Source organism: Mandrillus leucophaeus, unplaced genomic scaffold, assembly GCF_000951045.1.
Source record: "Mandrillus leucophaeus isolate KB7577 unplaced genomic scaffold, Mleu.le_1.0 Scaffold608, whole genome shotgun sequence".
Taxonomy (NCBI): domain Eukaryota; kingdom Metazoa; phylum Chordata; class Mammalia; order Primates; family Cercopithecidae; genus Mandrillus; species Mandrillus leucophaeus.
In genome coordinates this window covers 1,431,643-1,458,864 of record NW_012106564.1, presented here as the reverse complement: position 1 = coordinate 1,458,864, position 27,222 = coordinate 1,431,643, and the positions used below count along the sequence as shown (strand labels likewise).

At 41.8% G+C, this 27,222-nt stretch overlaps 1 protein-coding gene across 1 annotated transcript; it reads left to right on the top strand.

Annotated features, from left to right (window-relative positions):
- The first annotated feature begins 778 nt into the window (after positions 1-778).
- LOC105553773 (cell cycle control protein 50C) lies at positions 779-26,945 on the top strand. The gene is made up of 7 exons (XM_011999910.1): positions 779-970; positions 5,017-5,127; positions 9,103-9,204; positions 10,299-10,386; positions 10,814-10,954; positions 22,550-22,759; positions 26,755-26,945. The coding sequence occupies exons 1-7, from the start codon at positions 779-781 to the stop codon at positions 26,943-26,945; spliced, it is 1,035 nt and encodes a 344-aa protein (XP_011855300.1).
- The last annotated feature ends 277 nt before the right edge of the window (positions 26,946-27,222 follow it).

Below are 27,222 nucleotides of genomic sequence, written 5' to 3'. Positions count from 1 at the left end.
TAACAAGGGAAAAAACCCAAAACCAGACCTAATACTGTACTTCAATGTTGAACATCTCACTGATTATCTTCCTCTTCCTTTCTCTTGCCTCATTCAGGCTACTCCAAAGCATGCACTTAAGAGAGGTTAGGAGGAGATGTTTTTAATCTGCATTTTCTACTAGAGTCTTTTTTACGGATGAAAAAAAATTGGAAGCTGCTGAAATGAGACATCTGTGTTCTACAATTCCCTGTTTGCTGCTCTCTTCCTCATTATCACAAATAGCAAAGTTAGCTATGATCTGAGAGCATTTTTCCAATTTAGTTTATATTCATGTTAAGCCACAGCCACATTTGGAGAAAAGCTGACAGCCCTAACTTTTATTTTTTTGTATTAATCTCCAAGGATCTAGGCAAGTTCCTAAAGATAAATCCATTTCCACCTCTCAGGAAGGGCTTGCCTTGAATTACTCACCAAATCCCAGAAATAGCCCATCGTGATTGCTTCCTAGTGTCACCAGATGTTGGTTTCTGCAGACCTTGCCGGGGACTATCCATCCTAGGCATGACATTTAGCACAAGAACCTTTTTAAGCCTAAGTCAGTTATACTCAGTAATGGCTGGTGGGAGAGAACTGAGCTCCCGTTAAATACCAGGTCTGGTTAAGGAATAATGCAGGAAGCAGAAAGACTTTGCAACTTCAAAGGAAGGGTTCACATAATTCATTTCACATTACCATTATGTGGTATGACTATGAGTAAAAATGTTCTAAATGTCCCAAAAGTATCTGCAGGACCAAAATGGAGGAGACACCACAGCATTGCCTGTCCAGATTGCCAGACAACTCTGCCCTGAAGCAGCAGGAGTTACCCGCCCACCGGCTGTATTTCACGGCCAGGAGAGTCCTCTTTGTCTTTTTCACAACAGGAATATTCTGCCTTTGTATGGGCATCATCCTTATATTGTCTGCAAGGAGCACTCAGGAAATAGAGGTTTGTCCCATCTTACATTCTGAATGCAGTTTCTGAGAATGTTCAGCTTTGGCACCACACGTGAGTATGGTCAGTTTGAGAACACAGCCCCTCAAGAGCGTCTGTATAAGACGGGAACATCCCTCTTTCTGCTGGCAGTCACAGATGGTGACAGAGTCCGTGTAGAGTGGCTTCGTTCATCCCTGCTCCCTCTTGAGGGCAGTTACTCTCATGCCAGTGAGCTCAGACATATTTGTGTACAAGGGACTGACAAAATTAGAAGCTTTTTTTTTTTTCTTTTTTTTGAGATGGAGTCTTGCTCTGTTACCCAGGTTGCCGTGCAGTGGCACAGCCTTGGCTCACTGCAACCTCCACCTCCCGTGTTCAAGCAATTCTACTGCCTCAGCCTCCCTAGTAGCTGGGATTACAGGCACCTGCCACCACACCTGGCTAATTTTTTTGTATTTTTATTAGAGATGGGATTTCACCATGTTGGCCAGGCTGGTCTTGAACTCCTGACCTCATGATCCACCTACCTCGGTCTCCTGAAGTGCTGGGATTACAGGCGTGAGCCACCGCGCCTGGCTGAAGCTCTTTTCTTATGCTGGCAGGGAAGACAGCAAGTGACTAATAGAGGCAGAAGAAGAGTCAAGGCCACATGACTACTAGAGACCCATGAGTCATGTTGATAAAAAGAGCAAAGTGTCCAAGATACAGATCTTCAATACTGCCCCACTTTCAAGCATTGTGTCTTTCCCTTTGCAGATGAACTCCCTCTGAGATCCAGGAAAGACAAAAGCCCAAGTCTTTCTGGCATCTTGAGGATATTTAGCAAAACTAAGTTCTACTCAGAGTGAGAAAAGCTGATGCTGAGGGCAGACCTCTCAGGAACAAGCCTTTTGCCAATTTAACAAGCTGTTTGAGGATGAGAATCCCGAAGCTGGTCTAGAGAGGGAAGACAAGAGCTAGTCTAAGGCTTGATTGGCCATGCCCATATTCAATCTAATGAATTAAGTATATGTTTCATCCATATCAACTCCAGGCAGATTTCTGGACATCCCAGACCACATGAGCTCCACTCTGAAAGAAGTAACCATGGAAAGCTGATCTATTCCCTCTCCCCACATGGCTACTGGCAAAATTAAGATGAAGGCCAAGTCTACCAACATTAGTTTACAATTTTTGAGTGTCAGCTGGGTGCGGTGGCTCACGCCTGTAATCCCAGCACTTTGGAAGGCTAAGGCGGGTGGATCACCTGAGGTCAGGAGTTCAAGACCAGTCTGGCCAACATGGTGAAATCCTGTCTCTACTAAAAATACAAAAATTAGCCAAGCGTGGTGGTGCATGCCTGTAATTCCAGCTACTTAGGAGGCTGAGGCAGGAGAATCACTTGAACCTGGGAGGCAGAGGTTGCAGTGAACAAAGATTGCACCTCCGCACTCCAGCCTGGGTGACACAGCGAGACTCCATCTCAAAATAAAATAAAATTTATGAGTATCTGAAGGTGCCTAAGGGTTCTGTTAACTATGCAGAAGAGTAAGATGAGGAAGAATGGATTAGTGCCCTCAATGAGCTGAGAACAGAATAGGTAAAATAGTATGTAGTAAGAACAGAGAGCTTAGCTATGGCTGGCTGTTTACTGCATCACCACCCGCTTCCTTGCACATTGCCCAGTATGTGATAGGCACACACTTATTGAAAGAATGGACTAGGGCAGATAGTGCAGAACCCAAAGAGGAAAATGTCTTTTCAGGCTCTACTCCTCCTCCCAAAGCACACTGCTCTGTTGCCTCTCTACTTAACATTTTTTCCTCCCCACTTCCAGCTCCCAGAGCTTATCTCCCTGGGAATTAAATGACAGCAAGACCTCCAGTGTTACATGTAAACCCCCACCAGCCTCCACCATGTGGCAAAGGCAAAATGGCAGGAGGAGATGAACCTTACCTTGCTGAAGGGGATAGCAAAGGAATGGGCTTACAACGTTGATGTCCATTTCCACAGAGTTCATGCAATTTACTTTTCTACTTTCTTCCTCACCAATCCCTTTCATTCTGGTTCTTCCTTCCCATGTCATTCTTTCTTCCTCCCTTGCAACCCTGCCCCCCACCCACCCATTGTGGAGTGCAGCCTTCACTAAGAGGTACCCATGCATGAGAAGGTGACCTCATTCCATACCAACTATTGGCCATGGCCACTCCACAAATAGAATGCTTTTATCTCATGAAATCTACAGGCACTTTCCAACTAACTTTGTTTCTTTAGTTGCTTCAGATAGGACTGCTTCTGACACTTCACTTTTATACTCAAAAACCAGTGTTTCATTTTATTGGGTGATAATATAGAGTACACACTCCAGGCCAATGTGATCAGGCACAGACATCATAGAAAAGACTTCTGAGCCTTTCTTCTCACTTAGCCCTGGGGCACAAGGATGTTCTCTCTCTGCAGTTCACTTTAAACAAGAATAATTTCTGCCTCTCCAAAATTCTATGAGAAGCAGACTGATCATTGCTCCATCTCATAGCTATTCATGTACAAGTCCACTCAAGCAGCAAACTGAGGATACTGTCATTGCATAGACAATAGATAAGGGATATTTTTTAGGCAAAAAAGCACCATGGATATCAACTACTCAAAAATTCTTTGATCATGAAATATTTTCTTGAGTACTACATTGACAGAACTCACAAGAGGAATTCATGAAGTAGCATGTATACTACTACAGTGACCTCACAGATCAATTAATTGCTGCATGAAATGATGTTGATGGGCAAAATGTGGGCCCTAGAGGTTAAGCACTTAACTCAAGGTCAGAGATTGGCTGAACTAGAACCCCAGTTTCCTCAGACACCATTCAGTATGCTGTCTCTCCATTGGGATACGGCCCTGTTCTTTAATGCTTTTTATTAATTGAAATGTAGTCCACCAACAGAAATGGCATAAATATTTTCAAAATAATAGTTCAAGTCTTGCTGTGTATTTAAAGAATGATTTAGCTACATATAAGCATCTAAGTACAATGAAGTGTAGCATTTTCACTAATCTTCAATTTAGTGTTCACACTTCACCTTTGGGCTTCAAAACCCTTAGTAGCTTTACAAGTATGCAAAATTCCTTCTGTCTTCCTTGTTTTCCCTTCAAAGGAATCCTAACTTCTACTAGCACCTTACCAAGGAGAAAGCCACTCCCTTGCTTCCCTGCTCCTCACACTCCCATAATCGTCTAATCACTCCTCAACACAGTGAGGGCAAGGCAGAAGCAGCCCACTGCAGCACCCAGGACAGCCCCAGGGCCCCTGAGATGAACATTCTTGCAGATCAGGCAGAAGTACAGCCCCGTGCACACCCTCCGGAGCCTCTCCTCCTTACTCTTCTAGCTGCATCTTCACAGAACTCAGTGCCTCAGCCAGAGCTCACAGGAGCCACCCATTTGGGACATACTACCCTTTTTTTTTTTTTCCTTTTTTTAAAGAGTCCATTAAACTATTTTTCACAGAATTTTACTTTTAAAAAACAGAATGCAACAGCATTTTAGGACCAGAATAATTCAACATATGTCAATAATCTTACATTTTGGAAACACTTCTTTTTCTGTTTGGTCATTTTTAATAACTTCCTCTGGATGCCATGTAGAATAATTCACTAGTATAAATATTTTCCATACAATAGAATGGAAAAACAGTGAAGTGACTTCCCCATAAAGTTGATTAGACTCAGGCTGTAAGCCTAGTTCTCATGAGTCATTGACTAACACCTTCCTAGCAACTGACACCTCTTTATGATCGGGGGTAAAGCTTCATCACAACAGGTTATATAAATATGCAACAGAAACACTGAACTCTGGGCCAGTGGCAAAATGCTGCCAGTCCCCAGATAAAAGACTGTGGGAAGGCCCACACCTCCTGAACATCCCCAGAAACACTGGCCCTACACATGGGCTGTCGCATTCATCTCCCAGACTATGCGCCTGACCCAGACAGGCGGAGACTTGGGTGGACTCCAGATTTGAATTTTAAGATATGTACCCATGTAACTTTTTAATTAATCATTTTTTTCCTTGCCTGACAGATTAATTACACAAGAATATGTGCAAATTGTGCAAAACTGCGGGAAAATGCCTCTAATTTTGACAAAGAATGCACCTGCTCTATTCCCTTTTACCTTTCAGGAAAAATGATGGTAGGTGAAATTCAAGAAACTTCAGTTGACTTTACACTGATCTATTCCTATGTAACACTTAGAAGTAAGTTCACAATTTCCATGAAATGCTTTCCAAAACTGAAAATATAAAAAATAAAGCAGGATGGTGGTGGTGAATCTGAAAGAGTGTTGAGTTCATATCCCCTCCCTCCTTTTTGAGTATTATTCTCCTCCTTTGTTTCTTTGTTTCTAAGTTGCACAATTCTTTACCTTTCCAACTTTGTAACATAAATCTTATCTACCAAACAGGTTTTACTCTAAATATCAGCACAGGCACTGTGTGTGAATTTACATTGAATTGAACCACGAATTTTATAGTGAGAAAATTAATGGGCTAAGAGGTGAAGTAACTTGGCTAAGGTCACACAGTAGGTTGGTGTCAGGGGTCACACACTTGGGGAAACCTTCCCTGGGTCTCCCCAAGTCATTCCACATGTGCAATTACCTAATTCCCAAGGGAACAGTCTGGCTGTCAGGCACTGTGAGAAATACCAAAGAAATACTGAGAGAAGTCCCCACTCACGGGTTGATTTAAGTCTCATGTTAGTCAAGTCCTCTGAGAAGCAGATGCCAAGACAGGGTTAGACATCTGAGAGATTTACTGGGCAAAGCCTCTGAGGGGAAATGGGGAAGGAGCAGGAGGAGGTTGGGAGAGTGCTGATCCTTAGAAAGGGGAGGGGAGGGGAAGAGAGAAGGAAGGAGGGAGGGGAGGAGAGAAGTGAGGAATATTTTTCAGGAGGTGATGAGTCTGGTTTGGAACCAGCTGAATTTGAGGTGGGAGCAGGGCTTGAGGTAGAATGCTCAGTGAGCAGCTCAGGAGAAGGCCGCCCTGTACCTAGATTCAGCCCATGTAGAGTCACTTATGAAGGGGAAGGATGGGGGACCGGGTCCGTGTGGAGGATGCTGCAGGGGGAAAGGTGCAGAGTCCAGAAACAGAACAGGACCTTAAAGTACATTTGAAGAGTTGAAGGAAATCAAATTTTTCATTTGATTAAGTCTTGACTAACAAGTAAGACTGTGAAGGCCATGAAAAGGCTCCTCTCAGATCTACTGCAGGGAGTGTAATTGAGGGATATCACCAGCTGCTGTGCTCTGAAATCACTGTGTGTTTGCACCAAGGTCATGCTTCCACGGCCACCTCAGCCAGTGGCTGAGCACAGCAGGAACATCGAGGTAGGTTCTTTCCTGGGAGTGGGGACTCTTCTGATGGGTGTCTTTGGGGATTTCCTGTCAGCCTTGCTGAAACTTTAAGAATGCATTGCAGTCTTGGCCCTTCCTCCCTCACTCTCTCCACCCTCTCTCACTACCCTCCTTCCTTCCTTTCTTCTTTCCTCTCTCCTTTTGTCTTGAGGGCTCAGAATGCTAAAGTTTTTGGAAAAAAAAAAAAAATCCAAAAGGGCTTCAATTCCCATCTGTCAGTGTCCTTCAAAACTAAAACAGCAAATGAAGTGCTACCAGCTGCTAACCATTCCCTTCAGGCAGAGCCTTCTCATAAAAACCCAACTAAACTACTTAGAGCAATCACAGGGCCTTCAGCTCGGCAGCTACCAGGCATGACACTGGGGAACCACAGCAATGAATCCACGCAAGACTCTGTCTTAAAATAAGCAAAGAAACCCTGCACCAAGTGCCACTGAATTTAAAGAGAAGAAACACCATAAAGTGAATTGTGCCTCCAGGGACCATCAAGAAGATGATCTTGGAGGCCTCGTTCAGCTAAATCTTGGACAAAGAATCACTGAAAAGAGGTTATGGAAACGCCCCAGTCCCTAGTGTGCCGAGTATTCTGTGCCTGTTTATTTTGTCATTTATGTGAACATATAACTCTGATTAAGTAGAATTCTCTTTTTAGCTTCCAAGAAAATGTATGGTAAGTTCCATTCTGTGGATTTCATATTTTCTATCGTCATGGGTCAACAATAGAGGTTCCTGCTTTGGATGAGGAAACGTTAATGGGTCCTTCCCACTAAGCCTGGCTTGCTTGCCTTCATGCCAACACTCCCTGTTGAGTACGATGCAGCCTGCTTCTTCGCCATGGCCCAGCATCTCCTTTTTCAGTGTTCCAGAAATTATTCTCTTACAAGTGACTGAGCTCTTCAGCCTTTCTTGCATTCTAAAGCTGGCCACATTTACCATGACTTTCCTTCCCTGTTTACCATGGGTACCACCTCCCATTTTCCATACTCATCTTAAAGAAGATGCTCTTAAGGTCCTTAGGAAATAAGGCCAAAGCCTTTCCAAAATGCTGTTTTTGCACAGGGTAAAAGAATCAATGGACTTAGGGACTTATAAAGGAATGCTTTTGTACTTCTAGCACTGAATATAGCACCTAACACATGGGAAGCACTTAATAAAAGTTAGGCTTTTATATTTTTGGATTCAGGTCTTCATTATTTTGGAGGTATGGAGTGTATTCATTTTAAACAGCTACATGGGACATTTCTATATGTGCTGTTAGTAAAATCTATGAATATGTTAAATCCATATGGATATTTCCATATGTGCTATTAATAAAATCTGTATCAAGTCTGTCTGGAGAATTTCCAGGACCTTAATATATTACCATAAAGGTAGAACCATGGTGGTAGGTAGTGGCTGGGCAGCCTTACTTACATGGCAGCATACATGAAAGACATCTCTCTCCTGACAACAAGGCTACTTATTGCTAGGGTGAAAATCACCTTCTTTCTTTTGGATCAGTGAATTATTCCATCTTTTTCTCTATAACAAATAGTTCACCATTTCTTAAGCAAGTATTATGTGCCAGGTACTGCATTAGATCCTAGAGATTTAAAAAAACAAAAATTCTAGGCCGGGAGTGGTGACTCACGCCTGTAATCCCAGCACTTTGGGAGGCTGAGGCTGGTGGATCACGAGATCAGGAGATGGAGACCATCCTGGCTAAGGCAGTGAAACCCCGTTTCTACTAAAAATACAAAAAATTAGCAGGGTACGGTGGCGGGTACCTGTGGTCCCAGCTGCTTGGGAGGCTGAGGCAGGAGAATAGCATGAACCCAGGAGGCAGAGCTTGCAGTGAGCCAAGATGGCGCCACTGCACTCCAGCCTGGGCGGCAGAGCGAGACTCCATCTCAAAAAAAAATAAATTAAAAATAAATAAATAAATAAATAAACAAATTCCTAGAGTGGGACTGCAAGGAGCTTCCAGTCTCATGCCTTTCACAGGCTCAGTGTACAGATGCACCTAAATATGCTCAATGGCTTGAATTTTAAATTCTTTTTCATGGATTTGCTGTAAAATCACGTGATTTTTGCTGTCAACCACAACCTCTAAGCAAAGCATTTTTCCTCATATTTCTGGGAAATGACGACATTTATAAAACCAAATTTTATGTATTGAAAATATGCTTGATTATAAAAATTTTTCAAAGAAAAGAATGTAGCAGCCCTTAAAAAAACAAGCAAAAATAGTTATTTAGTTATTCCAACAATTCTGTATAGACCAGGATTTCCCACTGTAATTTTTTTCTTTTTTTTTTTTTTGAGATAGGGTCTCAGTCTGTCACCCAGGCTAGAGTATAATGACACGATCATAGCTCACTGTAACTTTGAATTTCTGGGCTCAAAGGATCCTCTCCTCAGCCTCTGGAGTAGCTGGAACTATAGGCACATGCCACACCGGCCTAATTTTTCTTATTTTCTTTTACTGTAGAGACAGGGTTTTGCTACATTGCCCAGCCTGGTCTCAAACCCCTGGCCTCAAGTGATTCTCCTGCCTTGGCCTCCCAAAGCACTGGGATTATAGGCGTGAGCCACTGTGCCCAGTCCCAAAATTGATTTTTTTTAAATGATTTATTGGGTTTCTACTTCCCATAAATAGGCTTTGAGTTTCTATCAATTTTTTTCTGTGCTTTTATTTTAAAATTTCCTGTCCATGTTTATTAATATTCCAGTTAATTTTTCTTACTCTCCTCTTACTTCTTTTCTTCCACACAGGGTAATGTTTATATGTACTACAAATTGTATGGCTTCTATCAGAACCTGTATCGATATGTTCGATCCAGAAGTAATAGACAACTGGTGGGCAAAGATGTAAAAGTAAGGCTTGATTTAATCTGGTATAATATTCTTTCTTTTTTTTAAACCAAGTGGATTTTTCAGTCTAAAAGAAGAGACGGAAGATAAACTCAAATGCTACAAAACAGAAATGCTGATTTCATTCTTGTGTAAACTGAAGGGACTGGGTATTCAGGATAACTGTTATTGAAAAGTAGCACTTTCCCTCTTTAGAGCAGTGATGTGAATCTTGTCCAACTGAATGGTGATCCTTTCATGCACCATTTTGATAGCAACCTTGAGTAGTTAGTCTCAGCGTGGCTGAGCCTAACTACCATTGTCCTTCCTGTCATTGGGGCTTTCAATCCAGCCTACTTTAAGGAAATTAGGCTCTATTCGATTGAGTAAAAGCCTTTTGCTTTAATCGAATACCTTTTAAAACCTATGATTATACATTTTTACTCTTGGTAGATGATACTCAGCGTGTGTAAGAAAAGCTAGAATGAAATTTTTTTCCATAGCAACATTATTATACTAAAGTGATTTTTAGCAACCACTCTTTTAAAAATGTATTTGGTAGTTGTGTGGATGGATTCCCTGTGATAAGTCATCTAGTTGTAGACTCATGATTTTTATACTTTTCTGAATGTAATACTTCAATATTGCCGAGGCCCTGAGTGATTGTGTGGAACAAAGTCCCTCCCACCTCCACAACCCCATTAGATAGTGATACAAGTGAAAAGTAAGTTGTTACTGTTTTAACCACTAAAATAAAATAAGCTACATGTCAATAAAAAGAGGTTTTAAAAATGTACTTCATTATAGGTTTAGCGTGATATATAGCACAGCCAGTAAGGTAAAGTTCCTTCTTGCAGACATTTTAGGTATGCTATGTATCATTAATGAGGAAAAAACACAGAGACACACATCCACACACATACGTATCTCCAAAACACAAAAATTTCCCAGTCTAAGTGAACCAGAAGCCTAGGAAAACCACGCAGCAGTCTGTAATCTTAGTCACTGCCAGTAAATCATTGGGGGGTGATTTACATTGCCAATGTTCTCTCTCACTTTTAACATTCTAAGAGAGTTTACCAAAAGCATGTCTCATTGCTGTATCCTCTTGCATCCAGGCTGTTGAGGACTGTGCCCCATTTAAAATGTCCGACAATAAGACCCCCATCGTTCCTTGTGGTGCTATTGCCAACAGCATGTTCAATGGTAGGTGACTTTTCCTATCTCCATGGTGTACCCTTTCATGAGTGTGTAACAACCTAAATGTCCAGAAATTCACCTCTGAAGCTAACTGGCAGTTTTTTGTTTTGTTCCATTTTAATTCTGTAAACATCATCTGGACTAAGTCAGAGCACTGACTTACAGTATGTCATTTGCAAATAATTCCTCTCTTGCCAAACATCTGAAGGAATAGTCAAGGAACATGAGTTAAATGGAGCTTAAGGGTATTTCTCAATAATTGGCTCAATTTTGGCAGGAAAAAGAATGGTCTTGTGATTCCAGCATCCATGGCATGTAGGCGTGTTGAGAGTCTGCAAAATCCCTGATTTGTCAGCTGTGTCTGGTTCTGCATTTCAAAGGGTGGCAAAATTGCTAGACTGCATCTCTAACATAATTTTTAATTTCCTTACAGACACCATAATTCTTTCACACAACATTAATTCATCTGTACAAATCAAAGTGCCGATGCTAAAGAGTGGACTTACGTGGTGGACAGATAAGTATGTCAAATTTCAGAATCCAAGTTCCAAGAATCTTGCTGATGAATTTAGAGGTAAGATCCATACAGTAGCTCAATATACTTATCTCTTAATGAAAACTTTGTTTCTTACATGTGGAGAAATGTTTATGAATCCTCCTTCTTTATCTCCTTGTTGACTCCTTTTTGTTCTAACTCTCCCTACCACGAACATCTCTAATGCACACCTATCAAAAACATGAAAAGATTGATGCCCTGGTTTCTTCCAGTTTTCATTAGGGAATAGACAATGGTTTAAGACACTTACTGCTTCAGCTATAATAAGGATGAACATGTAATTTGTTGTCCAAACTGGTACCCTTTAGAGAGTGAAAGGGGGCACTTGAATAGCTATATACTTACTTAAAATTTTTATATCTCAATCAATAAATTGACATAATATTGATGGACTTACAATCCAATTAAAAACTATTTTCTTAGGAGGCCAAGATAGGCAGATCACCTGAGGTCTGGAGTTTGAGATTAGCCTGGCCAAGACTGTGAAACTCTGTCTCTACTAAAAATACAAAAAATTAGCCGGGTGTGGTGGTGCATGCCTGTAGTCCCAGCTACTTGAGAGGATGAGGCTGGAGAATTGCTTGAACCTGAGAGGTGGAGGTTGCAGCAAGCCAGGATTGCGCCACTGCATTCCAGCCTGGGTGACAGAGTAAGACTCTTACAAAAAAAAAAAAAAAATTCAAAAATCAAAATAGCATATACATTAAACCCACTTTAAAAAAAACTACTCCAGTTATTATCTTAACATTAAAAGATAACATAAGCTGAGTCCTGGGGGGGGCTTCAAGATGGCTGACTAGATGTGTCTGGTACTTGCTTCTTCCACAGACAGGAACCACAGAGAGTGAGTAGGTAATCACTCTTGGAACTTACAAGAGAATACTAGAATTCAACAGAGAAGTGATGGGAGGCGTTACCAGTGGTGAATCCACAGGGGTCTGCAGCAACTTGATTGTTGCCTCCTCTAAGGAAAGAATTTGGCCAAGGGGCATAAGGCAGAGGGAGAGACCAAGGCAGCAAGTTTTAGAGCAGGAGTGAACGTTTATTTAAAAGTTTTAGTGCAGGAATGAAAGGAAGTAAAGTACCCTTGAAAAAGGGCCAAGCACGCGACTCAAGAGATCCAAGTGCCCTATTCAGCCTTTGACTTGGGGTATATATACATTGGTGTGGTTCTGGAATTTGCATCTCTCCTCCCTTGATTTTCCCTTGGGGTGAGCTGTCTGCACGCACAATGGCCTGCCAGCATTTGGCGGGGTTAGACGGCGGGGTGGGGGCACACGCACCATGGGTTTACTAAAGTTGTGCATATGCTCATTTGAGGCTTTTTTTCCTTACCAGTCAAATGTTCCCAGAGGAAAATCAGGTATCAGTTAAACGCCTCCATTTTGCCTCTTAGTGCACATGCTTGAGCCTGCTCACCCAACTCCTGAGATTTTATTGAGAAGCTGATGATCACCAGCTTCAGGTATTGTCTACTAGGAGCCTGCTGGTCCCTGGCGCCAGCTGCAACCGATTATTATTTTACAGAGACAGTTTAACAACCACCTGACTATCACCTGACGGTCACCTGACATTCCTGGGTTGGGTGCCTCTCCTGCCCTGCCCTTGCCTGCCTAACTACCTACTCTAACAGATGCACCAAAAGCAAGGAAGGAGAGAAAGAAAGGCCACCTGTTTGGCTGGGATCAGTTGAAAGTCTGGGGAGGCCCCCTAGTGAGGGAAAAGAGTAACTGAGAGATCTCCAGCAGTTCATATTCCCACTGCTGACTCCTACAACGCTAGCCATGGGAGAGTCCCTTGACCTTCACGGCCATGAGACTAACACAGGGAGCTCCCTGGAAACCACGTGAAGGCATTACCCCAGAAAGAGAACTCATGCTGGGTCCCACCAACTCCAAAGTCCTAAGCAGCTGCAGCACAGCACCATTTTGAGAGCTCAGCCCATACCAGACTGCATCCTGGGCAGCTGCCTGAGCCTGCTGCCTGGACAGCAACAGGAGCCACAGGTAGCAATCTGCCCCAGCAGAGGGGCAGCCATGTATTTTCAAAGCCTGGATGACAAAGAAAAACAGGCCAGGTGCAGTGGCTCATGCCTGTAATCCCAGCACTTTGGGAGGCTGAGGTGGGTGTATCACAAGGTCAGGAGTTCAAGACCAGCCTGGCCAATATAGTGAAACCCCACCTCTACTAAAAATATAAAAAGTAGCCGGGCATGGTGGCGGATGCATGTAATCCCAGGTACTCAGGAGGCTGAGGCAGGAGAATCGTTTGAACCCGGGAGGTACAGGTTGCAGTGAGCCAAGATCGCACCACTGCACTCCAGCTTGGGCAGAGTGAGACTTCATCTCAAAAAACAAAACAAAACAGAAAAAAACAACTCTGCCTTCATCACTAGAAAGGCTACAGCCCAACGTATGGCCTTGGGGTCACTCCACTCTGGCCCACTGCAGTCAGCATCTGCCTGTACCACTGGGGAACCTGAGGGCATTGCCCAGCCTGGCTACAACCCCTGCAATACCTGAGCACATCATCCAGGAGCCTGGGAACCGCAGAGCCCAGCCCACCACCAGTGGCACATGAGTACTCCTCCCAGCATCTGAGGTTAGGCCCACACAACCTGTTGCTACCACCACAGCTGGCACCCACCCACATATGCCACCTACACCTCTGGCAACTGACTTGCCCAACCCATGCTAGGTACCACCAACACCAGCAAGGACCACTGGGGTCCCAGAGGGTTGTCCCACCACTGCTACTGCCATTGTCCACACCACATCCACTGCCCAGACACTCAAGAACCCATCAATCCACCTGGCCCACCACTGCCATTCCTGGCACCCGAGCAAGCCTTCTGGAGACCCAAGCAGCAGCCTGCCGGGCTTCCTAATACTAGTCACAGTGTACATCATGGGGTCCAAGGACCCCCATGCTCAGTTCACTGCTGCCACCACTGGGGCCCAAACACTGGCCTACCTGGTGCCCTAGTTCCCAGCAAACCTTCACCACAGCCTCCACTAACAACCACACTCTGAGCCACAGAAGAAATCACTGATACCATGGATGCTGTTTAAAGCCAAAGAAATCAAACACTGTAACTGCCCAAAGGGTCTTCCTGCCCTTCCATAAACAAAATTGACTCACTGAGACCATGTCATTGCAGTAAAGCAAGATTTTAGTTGATCTGAGGCCGGCCACACCACACGGGAAATGGAGTTATTACTCAGATCAATCTCCATGAAGGCTCGGAGGTTAGGGGTTAGATGGTTTGGTAGGGGTAGGTAGGGTAGGGGACATGCTGATTGGTTGGGTCAGAGATAAAACCATAGGGAATCAAAGCTGCCCTCTTGTGCTGGGTCAGTTCCGGGATGAGGGCCACAGGATTGTGTGGCAGGTCCAGGTGCGGCCATCCAGTTGTCAGAAATGCAAAAACCTGAAAAGACATCTCAAAAGGCCAACCTCAGGTTCCACAATAGTGATGCTATCTGCAAGTAACTGGGGAAGTTGCAAATCTTATGATTTCCAAATAATGGCTGGTAATTATTTAGAATTCAAGCCCCTCTCATCCTCCTAACTTGGCAGTCTTTCATTAGTTTTGTAAGTACAGTTTAATTTTGAGAAAGGACTATTATCACTCAAACTATAAACTTCTCCCAAAGTTAACTTTGCCTACGCCCAGGAATGAGCTGGGGCAGCCAACCTGTGGGGCTAGAGGCAAGATAGAGTCAGCCATGTCAGATTTCTCTTACTGTTATAATTTTGCAAAGGAGGTTTCAAAACTATCCTACTGCATGCACCCAGAATCAACGCCAAAGTGCCCTACCCAACCAACACTATAGACATATCTTTTAAAAAAATCCTCCCCCATAAAGCAAAATTTAAAAATTGGAAGACGTGACTGTTATATCAAATGCACAGATATCAATGGAAGGATACAGAAAACATGAAAAACCAAGGAAATAGGATACCTCCAAAGAAACACAATAATTCTCCAGCAACAGATCCCAATCAAAAAGAAATGTGTTCGGGAGTATGTTAATTTGTACAGTTTCAAGAGTTCCTCTTGGAACTGATTTCTAGTCTTATTCCACTGTGGTCCAGGAAGATACCTGGTATGATTTCAGTTTTTAAACGTTTATTGAGATTTATTGTGTGGAAGAGACAAAAACAATTGATAAATCACTAGCTGGACTAACCAAGAAAAGAAGAGAGATGCTCCAAATAAGCGAAATCAGAAATGCAAAAGGAGACATTACAACTGATACCACAAGGAAAGAAAAGATCATCTGAGACTGTTACGAACAGCTAACAAACTTTTATGCTAACAAACTGGAAAACCTAGAGGAAATGAATTCCTGGAAACATACAACCTTGTTTGAACTAAGTTTCAATAAAGATTCAAACTTGTTCAAGTTTGAACTAAGTTGAATTAGGAAAAAATAGAAAACCTGAGCAGACAAATAATGAGGAGCAAGATTGAGTCAGTAATAAAAAGTCTTCCAACAAAGAAAGAGCCAGGATTGGATGGATTTACTGCAATATCCTACCAAATGTATAAAGAATAACTAATACCAATCCTCCTCAAACTATTCCAAAAAACTGAAGATGAGGGAACTTTCTATAACTCTCTAATTCTGCAAGACTAGCATTATTACTCTGATACCAAAACCAGACAAGGATCCAACAAAATAAATGGAAACTATCGGCCAATATCCCTGATGAACACGAATGCAAAAATCCTCAACAAAATACTAGCAAATCAAATCCAGTGGCACATCAAAAAAAAAAAATACACCATGATCATTACACATTCTATGCATGTAACAAAATTTCACATGCACCTCATAAATATGTACAAATATATCAAAAACAAATAAGTAAAATGTAAATCTTATTTTTATTTTTTATTTTTAGTTACCAGCTCTTACACAGAAAAAGGTGAATTTTTACAAATTTGAAAAATAAAAGTAAATCTAAAAAAGGGATAAACAAGCAGAATAATTATTATTCATACATACTCACATGCTTTAATGAGTTTATTGGCCATATCTGTCTTCATTACGTACCTGTATATTTTTCTAATGAATTTATATATTTTTACCAAGGCCTTGTTAATTTTTTCACAAAATTGTAACTTTTTTTTTTTTTTTGAGACAGGGTCTCACTTTGTTGCCCAGGCTAAAGTGCAGTGGCTCAATGACCACTCACTGCAGCTTTGACCTTCTAAGCTCAAGCTATCCTCCCACTCAGCAGCCACCCCAAGTAGCCGGGACTACAGGAACATGCTGCCACATCCAGCTAATTTTTTTTTTCCAGACAGAGTCTTGCTCCATCGCCCAGGCTGGAGTGCAGTGGCGGGATCTTGGCTCACTGCAACCTCCACCTCCCGGGCTCAAGCAATTCTCCTGTCTCAGCCTCCTAAGTAGCTGGGAGTACAGGCACATGCCACCACCGCATGCCACCACCACACCTGGCTAATTTTTGTATTTTTAGTAGAAACAAGGTTTCACCATTTGATCAGGCTGGTCTCGAACACCTGACCTCAGGTGATCCACCCACCTCTGCCTCCCAAAGTGCTGGGATTACAGGCGTGAGCCACCACACCCAGCCCCCACCCAGCTAATTTTTAAATTTTATGTAGAGACAGGGTCTCACTATGTTGCCAAGGCTGGTCTTGAACTCCTGGCCTCAAATAATGCTCCTGAGACAAGGATTTGAATGTAATAAATAAGTAAATAAATAAATAAGCAATCCTCCTGACTCAGTCTCTCAAAGTGCTGGGATTACAGTCATGAGCCCCCATGCCTTGCCTGTAATCTTTTTTAAAGTCTCATTTAATGGTTAATCAATTGGAAATTGTTTACATCTTTAGCTGATTCTTTTCCTTTGACCCTAACTTCCTTTATTGAGAAATGTTTATGGCCAATTTTACTAAATGGAGGATATTCTCAATTCTAATTTTGTTATGGAAGTATGTTACTATTTTAACCCAAATATTGACATAAGCACTGTCTTTTTGACTTCCCGTAAGTTTTTTTTCTCATTTTGGTTCTTTGGAGTGCACCATGAAATGTAGATAAAATCCTACACCTTCTCAATATAATATGATTCTGACACAGAAAATTTTGTCCCATTGGAAGTACAGCCAAGTGCAGGGGCTCGTGTCTGTAATCCCAACACTTTGGGAGGCAAAGGCAGGAAGATTGCTTGAAGCCAGAAGTTTGATACTGGCCTGGGAAACGCTGTAAGATCCTGTTTCTATAAAAACAATAAATAAATAAGAGCACTATCAAAAGAGTCTTCACATACGTCGAGATATTCCAAAGCATAATTACAGAATTTTAAAATTAAATCTTATACATATTTTGAACTCCCATTATGTAGTATATTCAATCATTCCCTTGCTCTTTTAGGGGTAAATTTCAATGCCTTCTTGTTTGCAAGTGTGGTTTTCAATAATTACAATTCTCTAAATCTTCTAAAACTAGAGTTTTTGGTATTCCATATTTCAGATACTTTGTTTAAAGATTTTCAACTACTTTGAACAAAATGCAACCAAAGTTAGAGGGCTTATTTACAGAAAAATCTCAGGGTTGTGGTAGGACACATGGTTTGATACAGAAAAAAGTTATTTAGAGGTTCAAACCCTTCTAAAATTCTGTCTGGTTGATGATGCCCAACAATGAGAGACCACATATAATACCACATTGAAGTATTTGTTTAATTTAACATGTGTCATTATAAAAATTTTGCAAAGGAAAATTCAGTTTTTTGGCCAGATGCGGTGGCTCATGCCTGTAATCCCAGCACTTTGGGAGGCTGAGGGGGGGCAGATCACAAGGTCAGGAGTTCGAGACCAGCCTGGACAATATGGTGAAATCCTGTCTCTACTAAAAATATAAAAATTAGCCGGGCATGGTGGTGGGTGCCTGTAGTCCCAGCTACTTGGGAGGCTGAGGCAGGAGAATCACTTGAACCCGAGAGGCGGAGGTTGCAGTGAGCCAAGATTGCGCCACTGCCCTCCAGCCTGGGCCACGGAGTGAGACTCCATCTCAAAAAAAAGAAAAAGAAAATTCAGTTTTTCTAACTGTTAATATACAAAAATACTTGAATTTGTACAACTACAGCTCTTCTTTTGATTAACAAAATATTGTAGCCTGTTTGGATACAATTGTGAATTATGTATGTACCATGACTAATTTTAAGTACATTTCTTCTCTGTCAATTTCTCAATTTACTAACAGCATTATCTTTACTCTGATGTTGTGCTCCACCAAATTTGCAGTTATGTTGTCTCTACAGAACCAAACAATTTAAATCTGATTGTTGAATTCTGCTTAAGGGGTTTTGGTTTTTGGTTTTGGGGGTTTTTTTGAGGCAGAGTCTCTGTCTGTTGCCCAGGCTAGAGTGCAGTGACACAATCTCAGCTCACTGCAACCTCCACCTCCCTGGCTCAAGCTATCCTCCCACCTCAGCCTCCTGAGTAGTTGGGACTAGAGGTGCGTGCCACCACACCCAGCTAACTTGTTTGGGGTTTTTTTGTTTGTTTTTTATAGAGATGGGATTTCACCATATTGCCCAGCCTGGTATCAAACTCTTGGGCTCAAGTGGCCCACCCTCCCTGACCTCCCAAAATGCTGGGATTATAGGCATGAGCCACTACACCTGGCCAATTGTTGAATTTTGTAACTGAACTTATAGTAACGTTTATAATAATGTCAGAGTTTTCATCATCAAAGATTGAACTTCTAAAAGGTTTGCTTTGACTTCATGAGGAATCAAACCAAAAATCAAATCGTTATTATAATTAACCTATTTGATTTTTCTATTTGAAGTATCTGAATACATTCATATAAAATTGACCTCATTTAACTATTTACAAATTATTTTTGCACTAAGCCAACACATTAAAAGCTGCTCTTTGATTACAAAAAAAGAAAACATCAACAACCTGTAGCTAGGCATAGCTGTGCACACCTGCAATCTCTGCTCTCGAGAAGGAGGTTGGGGAGGAGGGTCGCTTGAACCCAGGAGTTCCAGTCCAGCCTGGGCAACATGGCAACACCCCGTCTCTAAACAAACAAAACAAAACAAAATGTCATAAAAAAGTGAAACTAGAAGGAAATTCATTTGATCTAAATGAAAAGTCATGCTCACACAATGACATATAAGTGCAATTTCTACAGATTGTTGTCTTTGGACACAATCTTTAAAAAATAAGCATAAACTTTTGAAGTAGATTCTAATGTTCTTTGGCAGATGTATATCTTTTGATTTTCACATGGTCATTTGAGACCACTACGGTGCCCATGGTGGGGGGTAAATATCAACCAATATTGCAAGTATAACGTTCAATCATCTTAAAAAACTGTACTGAACTTTACAGGAAATACGTGTTTTCCATTTTTTAGCTCTTCACAGCGAAAATGAATTATTAGCAAATAAAAAACTGTTACCAAATACAATAGTTATATAGTCACACCATATAGTAAGTAACAAGGCCAGGTGCAGTGGCTCATCCCTGTAATCCTAGCACTTTGGGAGGCCAAGGTGGGTGGATCACCTGAGGTCAAGAGTTCGAGACCAGCCTGGCCAACGTGGTGAAACCCCATCTCTACTAAAAATACAAAAATTAGCCAGGCATGGGGGCAGGCACCTATAATCCCAACTACTCAGGAGGCTGAGGCAGGAGAATTGCTTGAACCTGGAGGGCGGAGGTTGGAGTGAGCCAACTTCACCCCAGCCTGGACGAAAGAGCAAAACTTCATCTCAAAATAAATAAATATAAAATAAAATAAAGTAACAGAACCACTGTTGCAAGAGAGTTCAAACTACTCTCAGCAGGACTGCTCAGTATCTAGTTCCCACACATGCATCATGTATCCATAACCTAACCCATAATTTTCCATGTTTCTCACTGACCCCATTGATTTGCAGCCTGGCAGCTTCACACATCTCATAGGCTAACACAGAAAGAAACTATTGCCTAACTGGCTGGAATGCTTAACAGCTTGCATGGGTTACAGGGATATGTTTTATTATGTTTTGACTGGAAGGGTCTCTGGTTGACTTTCATGTATAATCATATGTAAAAGTAAGCATTCCATTCACTGCACATGGACATCTCACACATTACTAGCTAAGATCATGGCTGGATGCTGGAAGGATGAAATTATATGTACCTTGTGTGGGATACAAGCTAAATCAGATGAGATAATGAACAACAGACATAAACTGGGACTGTGCTAGGCAAACTGATATATATGGTCACTGTATCTATAATTGAATTACTGTTTTCAAAAGGGACTTGGCCACATTCTGTAGCATTTTCTTACCACATAACTGTAGGCCTATACACAAAGGGTCCTTAGCTTTCTCTCATCTCCTGCTGCACTTTGTTCTTACCTCTATTGTAAGAGTTACCACATTATACTCTAATTATCTGTTTATATACCTGTCATGCCCACAGCCTGTAATCCTTGAAGAAAGAGATTGGGTCTTTTGCAGTTTTGTATAAGACATGCGTAGGAACATAGATTCAGGCCATCTTGAATCTATGCTCCCAAGAAAAAAATAATTTTATTAAAAAAAGAAATGCTTATAGATGAATAAATGGATCAATACAAATGACCCGAATGAACTTAGAAAATGAAGTTGATGTCTCTTAGACCATACTTTTCATACTCTCTGAAGACATGGGATGGCATAGAAGTAGGAGTTGGTAGGGGAGGACATGCTTGAACCTGCATTTTTAACAAGCCCCCTGGGTGATTCTGATGTCAGTGGCTCATAGGACACACTGCCTTCAGTCGTGAGCTCAGGCCAAAGTAGACAGAAGGTGAAGTCCACAGTGCAGGTGCCAAAGGCAATTTCAGTTTTGATCAAAATTCTTCTAGCATCAGTGATTGAGTCTTGGGAAGAGCCAAAATAAGTAGACTGTACAATATTTGCAGAAGATGCTCCAGCAAAGGATTATTTCTCAAGGGAATATGAGTGTAGAAACATATGTCAGCAGATTAACCCAACAACACTCCACATATACTTTTACAAGCATCATAGCCCAAGCTTAGAAAACAGGTCTGGGTTTCTTTTAGAACATAGTCTAGTCAGTAGTCAGAGTTGAGAAAGAGTGACTCCCTATTTAGCATTCTAGCATCCTACAAATAGTAGAACTGGCTTTATGGAAGTACAATTCTCATTAAGCAATTTACTCTTTCTGACTAGCTCTTTACAATTCTTAATGGTTTTTGTCATCGGATTTAACTGGAACCTTTCATCCCTTTATCAAGCATGTATTTAATACCTACTATGGGCCAGGCACTAGACTCAATGCTAATGAAAACACAGATGAGGATGACACTGTTCTCAAGTCTCCTATAGAGTGGGAGAGACAAACATGCCTCCTGCGGTAAAGTGGGAAGTGTGAGAATGACGGTAAACCCAACGGCTCATCTCCTGGAACCACCCTCCACCCTGTGCTTCCAACAGTTCTGCAGCTCCCAAACCTACCAGGCTTCCTGGCTTGAGAACAGGCTCACAATGCCTTTGCTTTCCACTTCCTCCCACTCACCAATTTCTCCTCTCTCCTTCCAGCTTTAGCTCTTAGATGCAGTGCTGCAGTGAACATCTGTGTAACCTAGTCTTCATGCCATGATTATTTCCTTAGAATACATTCCTAGAAACAGAATTTCTGGGCCAAGATGTATGCAAAATATTAAAGCATTCAATGCATGTTCCTAGATTGCTGAAGAAGTTAGTGCACCTATCCGCTCTGTACAAGAGTTCTCATTTCTACTGCCTCTTCAATGGTTGTCACTTTTTTGTTGTTAAATATTAACCAATTTTTAGATGAAAATGGTATCTTGGTTTAATTTGCACTCCTTAGATGACTAGTAAAATTAAATAAAATAAAGATATTTCCAATAAAAGTTTTAAAGAGGTATTTCCTATGTTTATCACTGAATGCAACCACCATGATCATTTTGTTCTATTTTTTTAAATGCTTTACATGCATTGAATGTAGTTGAAGACACAGTATGCATATAATTTGATAGTCTGCTCTTTTTTTTTTTTTTTTCTTTTTTGAGACAGAGTCTTACTCACTCTGTCACCCAGGTTGGAATGCAATGGTGCGATCTCGGCTCACTGCTATCTTCACCTTCCAGGTTCAAGCAATTCTCCTGCCTCACCCTCCCAAGTAGCTGAGATTACAGGAGTGCACCACCATGCCCAGCTAATTTTTGTATTTTTAGTAGAAATAGGTTTCACCATGTTGGCCAGGCTGGTCTTGAACTCCTGACCTCAAGTGATTCACCCACCTGGGCCTCCCAAAGTGTTGGGACTACAGGCATGAGCCCCCACACCCAGCCAATATTCTGCTCTTTATTAACTTAATGAAAATATCATGATCATTCCTTTAGAATCTTTAAAGCCATTATTTTTCATGGTTGCACACTCAGGTAGCTAACACACACATACACACTTTTTTTAAAAGTATAATTTCTATTTCTATTTCCTCAAGAATGCAGAAGTTCTTTCATTCTCTACATTCTAAAGAAAGCTGAAGAGAATAGATGATTTTTTTTCTCTATCATATCACTTATTTTCTTCCCACAGGAACCACAAAGCCTCCAAACTGGCCCAAGCCTATCTATGACTTGGATAAAAAGGATCCAAGAAACAACGGCTTCCTCAATGATGACTTCATTGTGTGGATGCGGGCAGCTGCCTTTCCCACTTTCAAAAAACTGTATGGTCGACTCAATCGAACACACCATTTTATAGAAGGCTTGCCTGCTGGTAATTACAGTTTCAACATAACCTATAGTATCCTTTCATACCACTTTTCTTTCTGGAGATGAAAGAAAACCTGGCTGCTGGTTGTTGAGATTCTATACTTTTCTATTTTCCAATCAAATCTGTATACCAAAAAAAAAAAAAACCAAACATGCGTAAGGGAGGATAAAATTCTCCTATTCCCTCCCAGGGGTTAAAGCTGGGACTGACAGATTAACAACAGAAAAGCATATGAATGTTATGCCTTTACATGTACATGTGAGCCCTTACAAGAAAAATGGAGACTAAAAAAAGAAGCGACTAAGTCTAAGTGCTCATATGCTAGGCTGAACAAAGAATGGCAATTGTAGAAACATAACTAGGAAGATAAAGGTTAGTTTAGCAAGGCTTTGTTTGTTTGTTTGTTTGGTTTTGGTTTTGGTTTTGCTTTTTTTTTGTTTTTGTTTTTGTAGAATTCTCTCAGTCTCGACTCTCTGGGAGGCCGCGGCAGGCAGATCATGAGGTCAGGAGTTTGAGACCAGCCTGACCAACATGGTGAAACCCGGTCTCTACTGAAAATACAAAAAAAATTAGCCAGGCATGGTGGCACATGCTTATAATCCCAGCTACTCAGGAGGATGAGGCAGGAGAATCGCTTGAACCTGGGAGGTGGAGGTTGCAGTGAGCCGAGGTCGCACCATTGCAGTCCAGCCTGGGTGACAGACTGAGACTGTCTCAAAAAAAAAAAAAGAAAAGAAAAGAAAGATTAAATAATACCAGGCCTAGAGATCTGTTAAAAAAAACTGTGAGAAGCATGCCAGATAGGATGGAAGGAGATGGAAGACTATGAAAATAGGAGTTTGATAAGTAAATATAGACTAAAAATTACTAAAACTGAGCCTACAGAACCTTTTATTCTAGGGAAAAGTATCACAGACCACAGGAGCTCTGGACTCAAGGGACAGGTCCAGTTCATCCAAATCCATGTGAAGTGTGCGACAGGCTCTACACTGAAGACGCCATGTTCCTCCCTCCCTTAGGCACAAAGCCAGCATGTGGGAGATGGTGCCCTAACGATTAGGGATATATGGTCCAACTTAGGAGACATATGCTTATTTTTACTTTTATTTACATATTTACTTTTGAGACAGGGTCTTGCTCTGTTGCCCAGGCCAGAGTACAGTGGTGCAGTCACATCTCATTGCAGTATTGACCTCCTGGCTTCGAGTGATCTTCCCACCTTAGTCTCTCAAGTAGCTTGGACTACAGGCACTCACCACCGTGCCCAGCTAATTCTCTCTCTCTTTTTTTTTTTTTAAGAGATGGTGTCTCCCTTGCTGCCCAAGCTGACACATGCTTAAATATGAGTCTGAATTTTTTCACTTAATGTAAAAATACAAATGTAGCTCTTGATTTGAAAACAAACAGAACTTAACTTTAGCATGGCACCAAACACTACCTTTAAGAAATTATATATTTAAATGCAATTTACACTAACTCTGTTCTTTAGATTGAATTTTTTTTTTTTTTTTGAGACGGAGTCTCGCTCTGTCACCCAGGCTGGAGTGCAGTGGCCGGATCTCAGCTCACTGCAAGCTCCGCCTCCCGGGTTCACGCCATTCTCCTGCCTCAGCCTCCCGAGTAGCTGGGACTACAGGCACTCACCACCGTGCCCAGCTCATTTTTTGTATTTTTAGTAGAGACAGCGTTTCACCGTGTTAACCAGGATGGTCTTGATCTCCTGACCTTGTGATCCGCCCGCCTCGGCCTCCCAAAGTGCTGGGATTACAGGCTTGAGCCACCGCGCCCGGCCTAGATTGAATTTTAAAGTCTCCTCCTGATTCTCCCTGAGGTAGCATTCTCTGGAGGCGGAATCATTCCAGGGCTTTTACATGACTTTGAAATTGCAGCCCAGTTAGCACCGCTGTGTTCATCCTCCCCAGGCTCCTGGCTCGTTGTTCAATGGGACCCCTAATGGGTCAATTTTAACACAAAATTGTCCACCTCTTTAGTTTCTTTACCTTTCAGGGAGGCTGAATAAGAAATTCTTGGGGAGAAGGGAATGACAGCATGTGCTCCAGTTCCCTGCTCCAACTTTTCTTCCTTTCCATCCTAGAACAGGTGTGTGGACATCTCCATTCGGACAGGGAAGTGGGCGCATTTCTCAGTCAGAAAGGCCCCCACTGATGAGATGCCATCTCTGCCTCTCAACTTTTTGTCTCCTTTTGTTTACTGACCAGGTGGAGCTATGCCTTCAGTTAGTTCCTTTAGCAGGGTGTCTAATTCTGTGAAAATGAAAATGAAAGCCACGAATTGCCTCTCGTGGAGCATTACAGGTACAGATCAAAGAGTAAACTCTTTGAATAAGAATTTCAGCAAACTCCTCTCTCCCTCAAAATTATTATTATTATTATTTATTTTATTTATTTATTTTTTTGAGATGGAGTCTCGCCTATGGCCCAGGCTGGAGTGCAGTGGCGAGATCTCGGCTCACTGCAAGCTCCGCTTCCCGGGTTCACGCCATTCTCCTGCCTCCTCCCGAGTAGCTGGGACTACAGGCGCCGCCACCACGCCCGGTTAATTTTTTTTGTATTTTTAGTAAAGACGGGGTTTCACCGTGTTAGCCAGGGTGGTCTCGATCTCCCAACCTCGTGATCCACCCGCCTTGACCTCCCAAAATGCTGGGATTACAGGCGTGAGCCACCGTGCCTGGCCTCCTTCAAAAAATTTTAAGCAGAGGTTGAAAGTTGCTTAAAACTAGTCTCTCAAGTTAGGCCTTCTGATTCTGTCAATTTTGGGGCTGCCTTACCATTAAAGCAGTTATGGGTGCATTCAAGGAGCAGGAAAAAAACTTCATGCACTGCTATACCACAATGCGTTAGGATGACTTTGGGGTTGGGAGGATGAGGGAGAGGCATGTTCCCAATAACAGAGACATTCTGTTTCTCCTCTCTGGACATGCTCTCCCTGGGTGACTACATTCACAGTCATGTCTTCATGCTAATCCCTCTCAAATGAAAATCTGTGTACGTAGAACTTCAATGCTAAGCTTCAGGCCTATACCTGCACTACCTGGGTAGAGCTCTGGTGTGAGTATCATCCAACCAGACTAAGAAAGTGCCTACCACTTCTAAGGGGAAAAAAGATGTTCTGTGTATGAGGAGAAGACCCTCTCACAGAGAACTGAGGGAGGGAGAAAACAGGCAGATGGGTTGAGGTGGCACCCAAGGACCTGGTGACAAGGAGGAATTCTGACGGAAAAGGAGAGACAGAACTAGTTCCCTACTAATTTTCCTTGTGCCTTTAAATAGCACGTTGCCAAGTGATTTGAGGCCCTTTAATAGCTTTGCTGGGAAATGCCTCCGTCCTGTGCCGTTGCTATGAGAAGCCTTTCTTTGTTTATTAGTTTGGTTTACAAAAGGCACCAGATGTTTTAAAACCTCAGGCCACATGTATAATCAAAATGACATCATTAGAATGCTAACGATAGCAAACCCACTTCAAACACTTTCTCCCCAGCATAGGGATACTGGCCTTGCCAAAACCCAAATGAATGTACCACCTTTAGTTCGACCACCAAAAATGTTTTGTGATCTTTTTGTTTGTTTGTTTGTTCTTCACTCCCCTTAAAGAATTTTCCCTGAGGTAGGAATTCAAACCTTAGCCTATTAAAGGACTATAGCCTGCCTGGGTCTCCTGACTCATATTTAAAAATTTAGGTTTGTATTCTTTTAATTTCCTTGGGTTTGCCAAAGGAAATTAAATATATTTGTTCATTATTCAGTTGTCTGTAAGTCGTTCAGATCTGTGTCCGAATCTCTTTTGTAGCTTACAACTATGTAGAGGGAAGGCTTGTTTTCATTTTCATTCCAGCAAGATACAGGGCAGTGCTTGGTAACGATTAAGTTGCACCATATGAGATTAAATATTTCACCATTTTTTACCAACAAAAAAGCGCAATTTTATATACGTCAACCTAATATATTCAGTATATGCAATACTACAAATGTGAAGTGTTGAGACAGATCCTTAACAGGTCTTCTTAGACTTCCCAGTGACCAGGTTCCAAGGAGAAAAATCAGTTGTTCTCTCCACCCTGACATGGTGTGGGGGTAATAGCCTTTTCTTAGGTCTTGCCTACACAGTGACAGGAGCTATAACATGGTTGGTCTCCTTTGCCATGATGGCAATTCACATCACACTGAAAAACAAGCAAATGTCCTTCTTCCATCAGTAAAGTCAAGCTTTAAAAAGAAAAGGAGGAAACAAAAATGGACAGTGAAGTAACAGAACCAAAGATGTCTGAAGGGCTTGAAATGACTGGAATGTTTCAACAAGGGGAACTAGATTGACTGAACTAAAATCAATTTGAAATAGATAATGAAGAGAATTTTACAGTTAAAAAGAAGAAGAAGGAAGAAGAGGGGAGGCATAATTATATGTAGTAAAATGTCCTTGGTATGGGGAGAATAAATCACTCTTGAGCTCTAGACCAGTTCTCCAGTATTTATTTG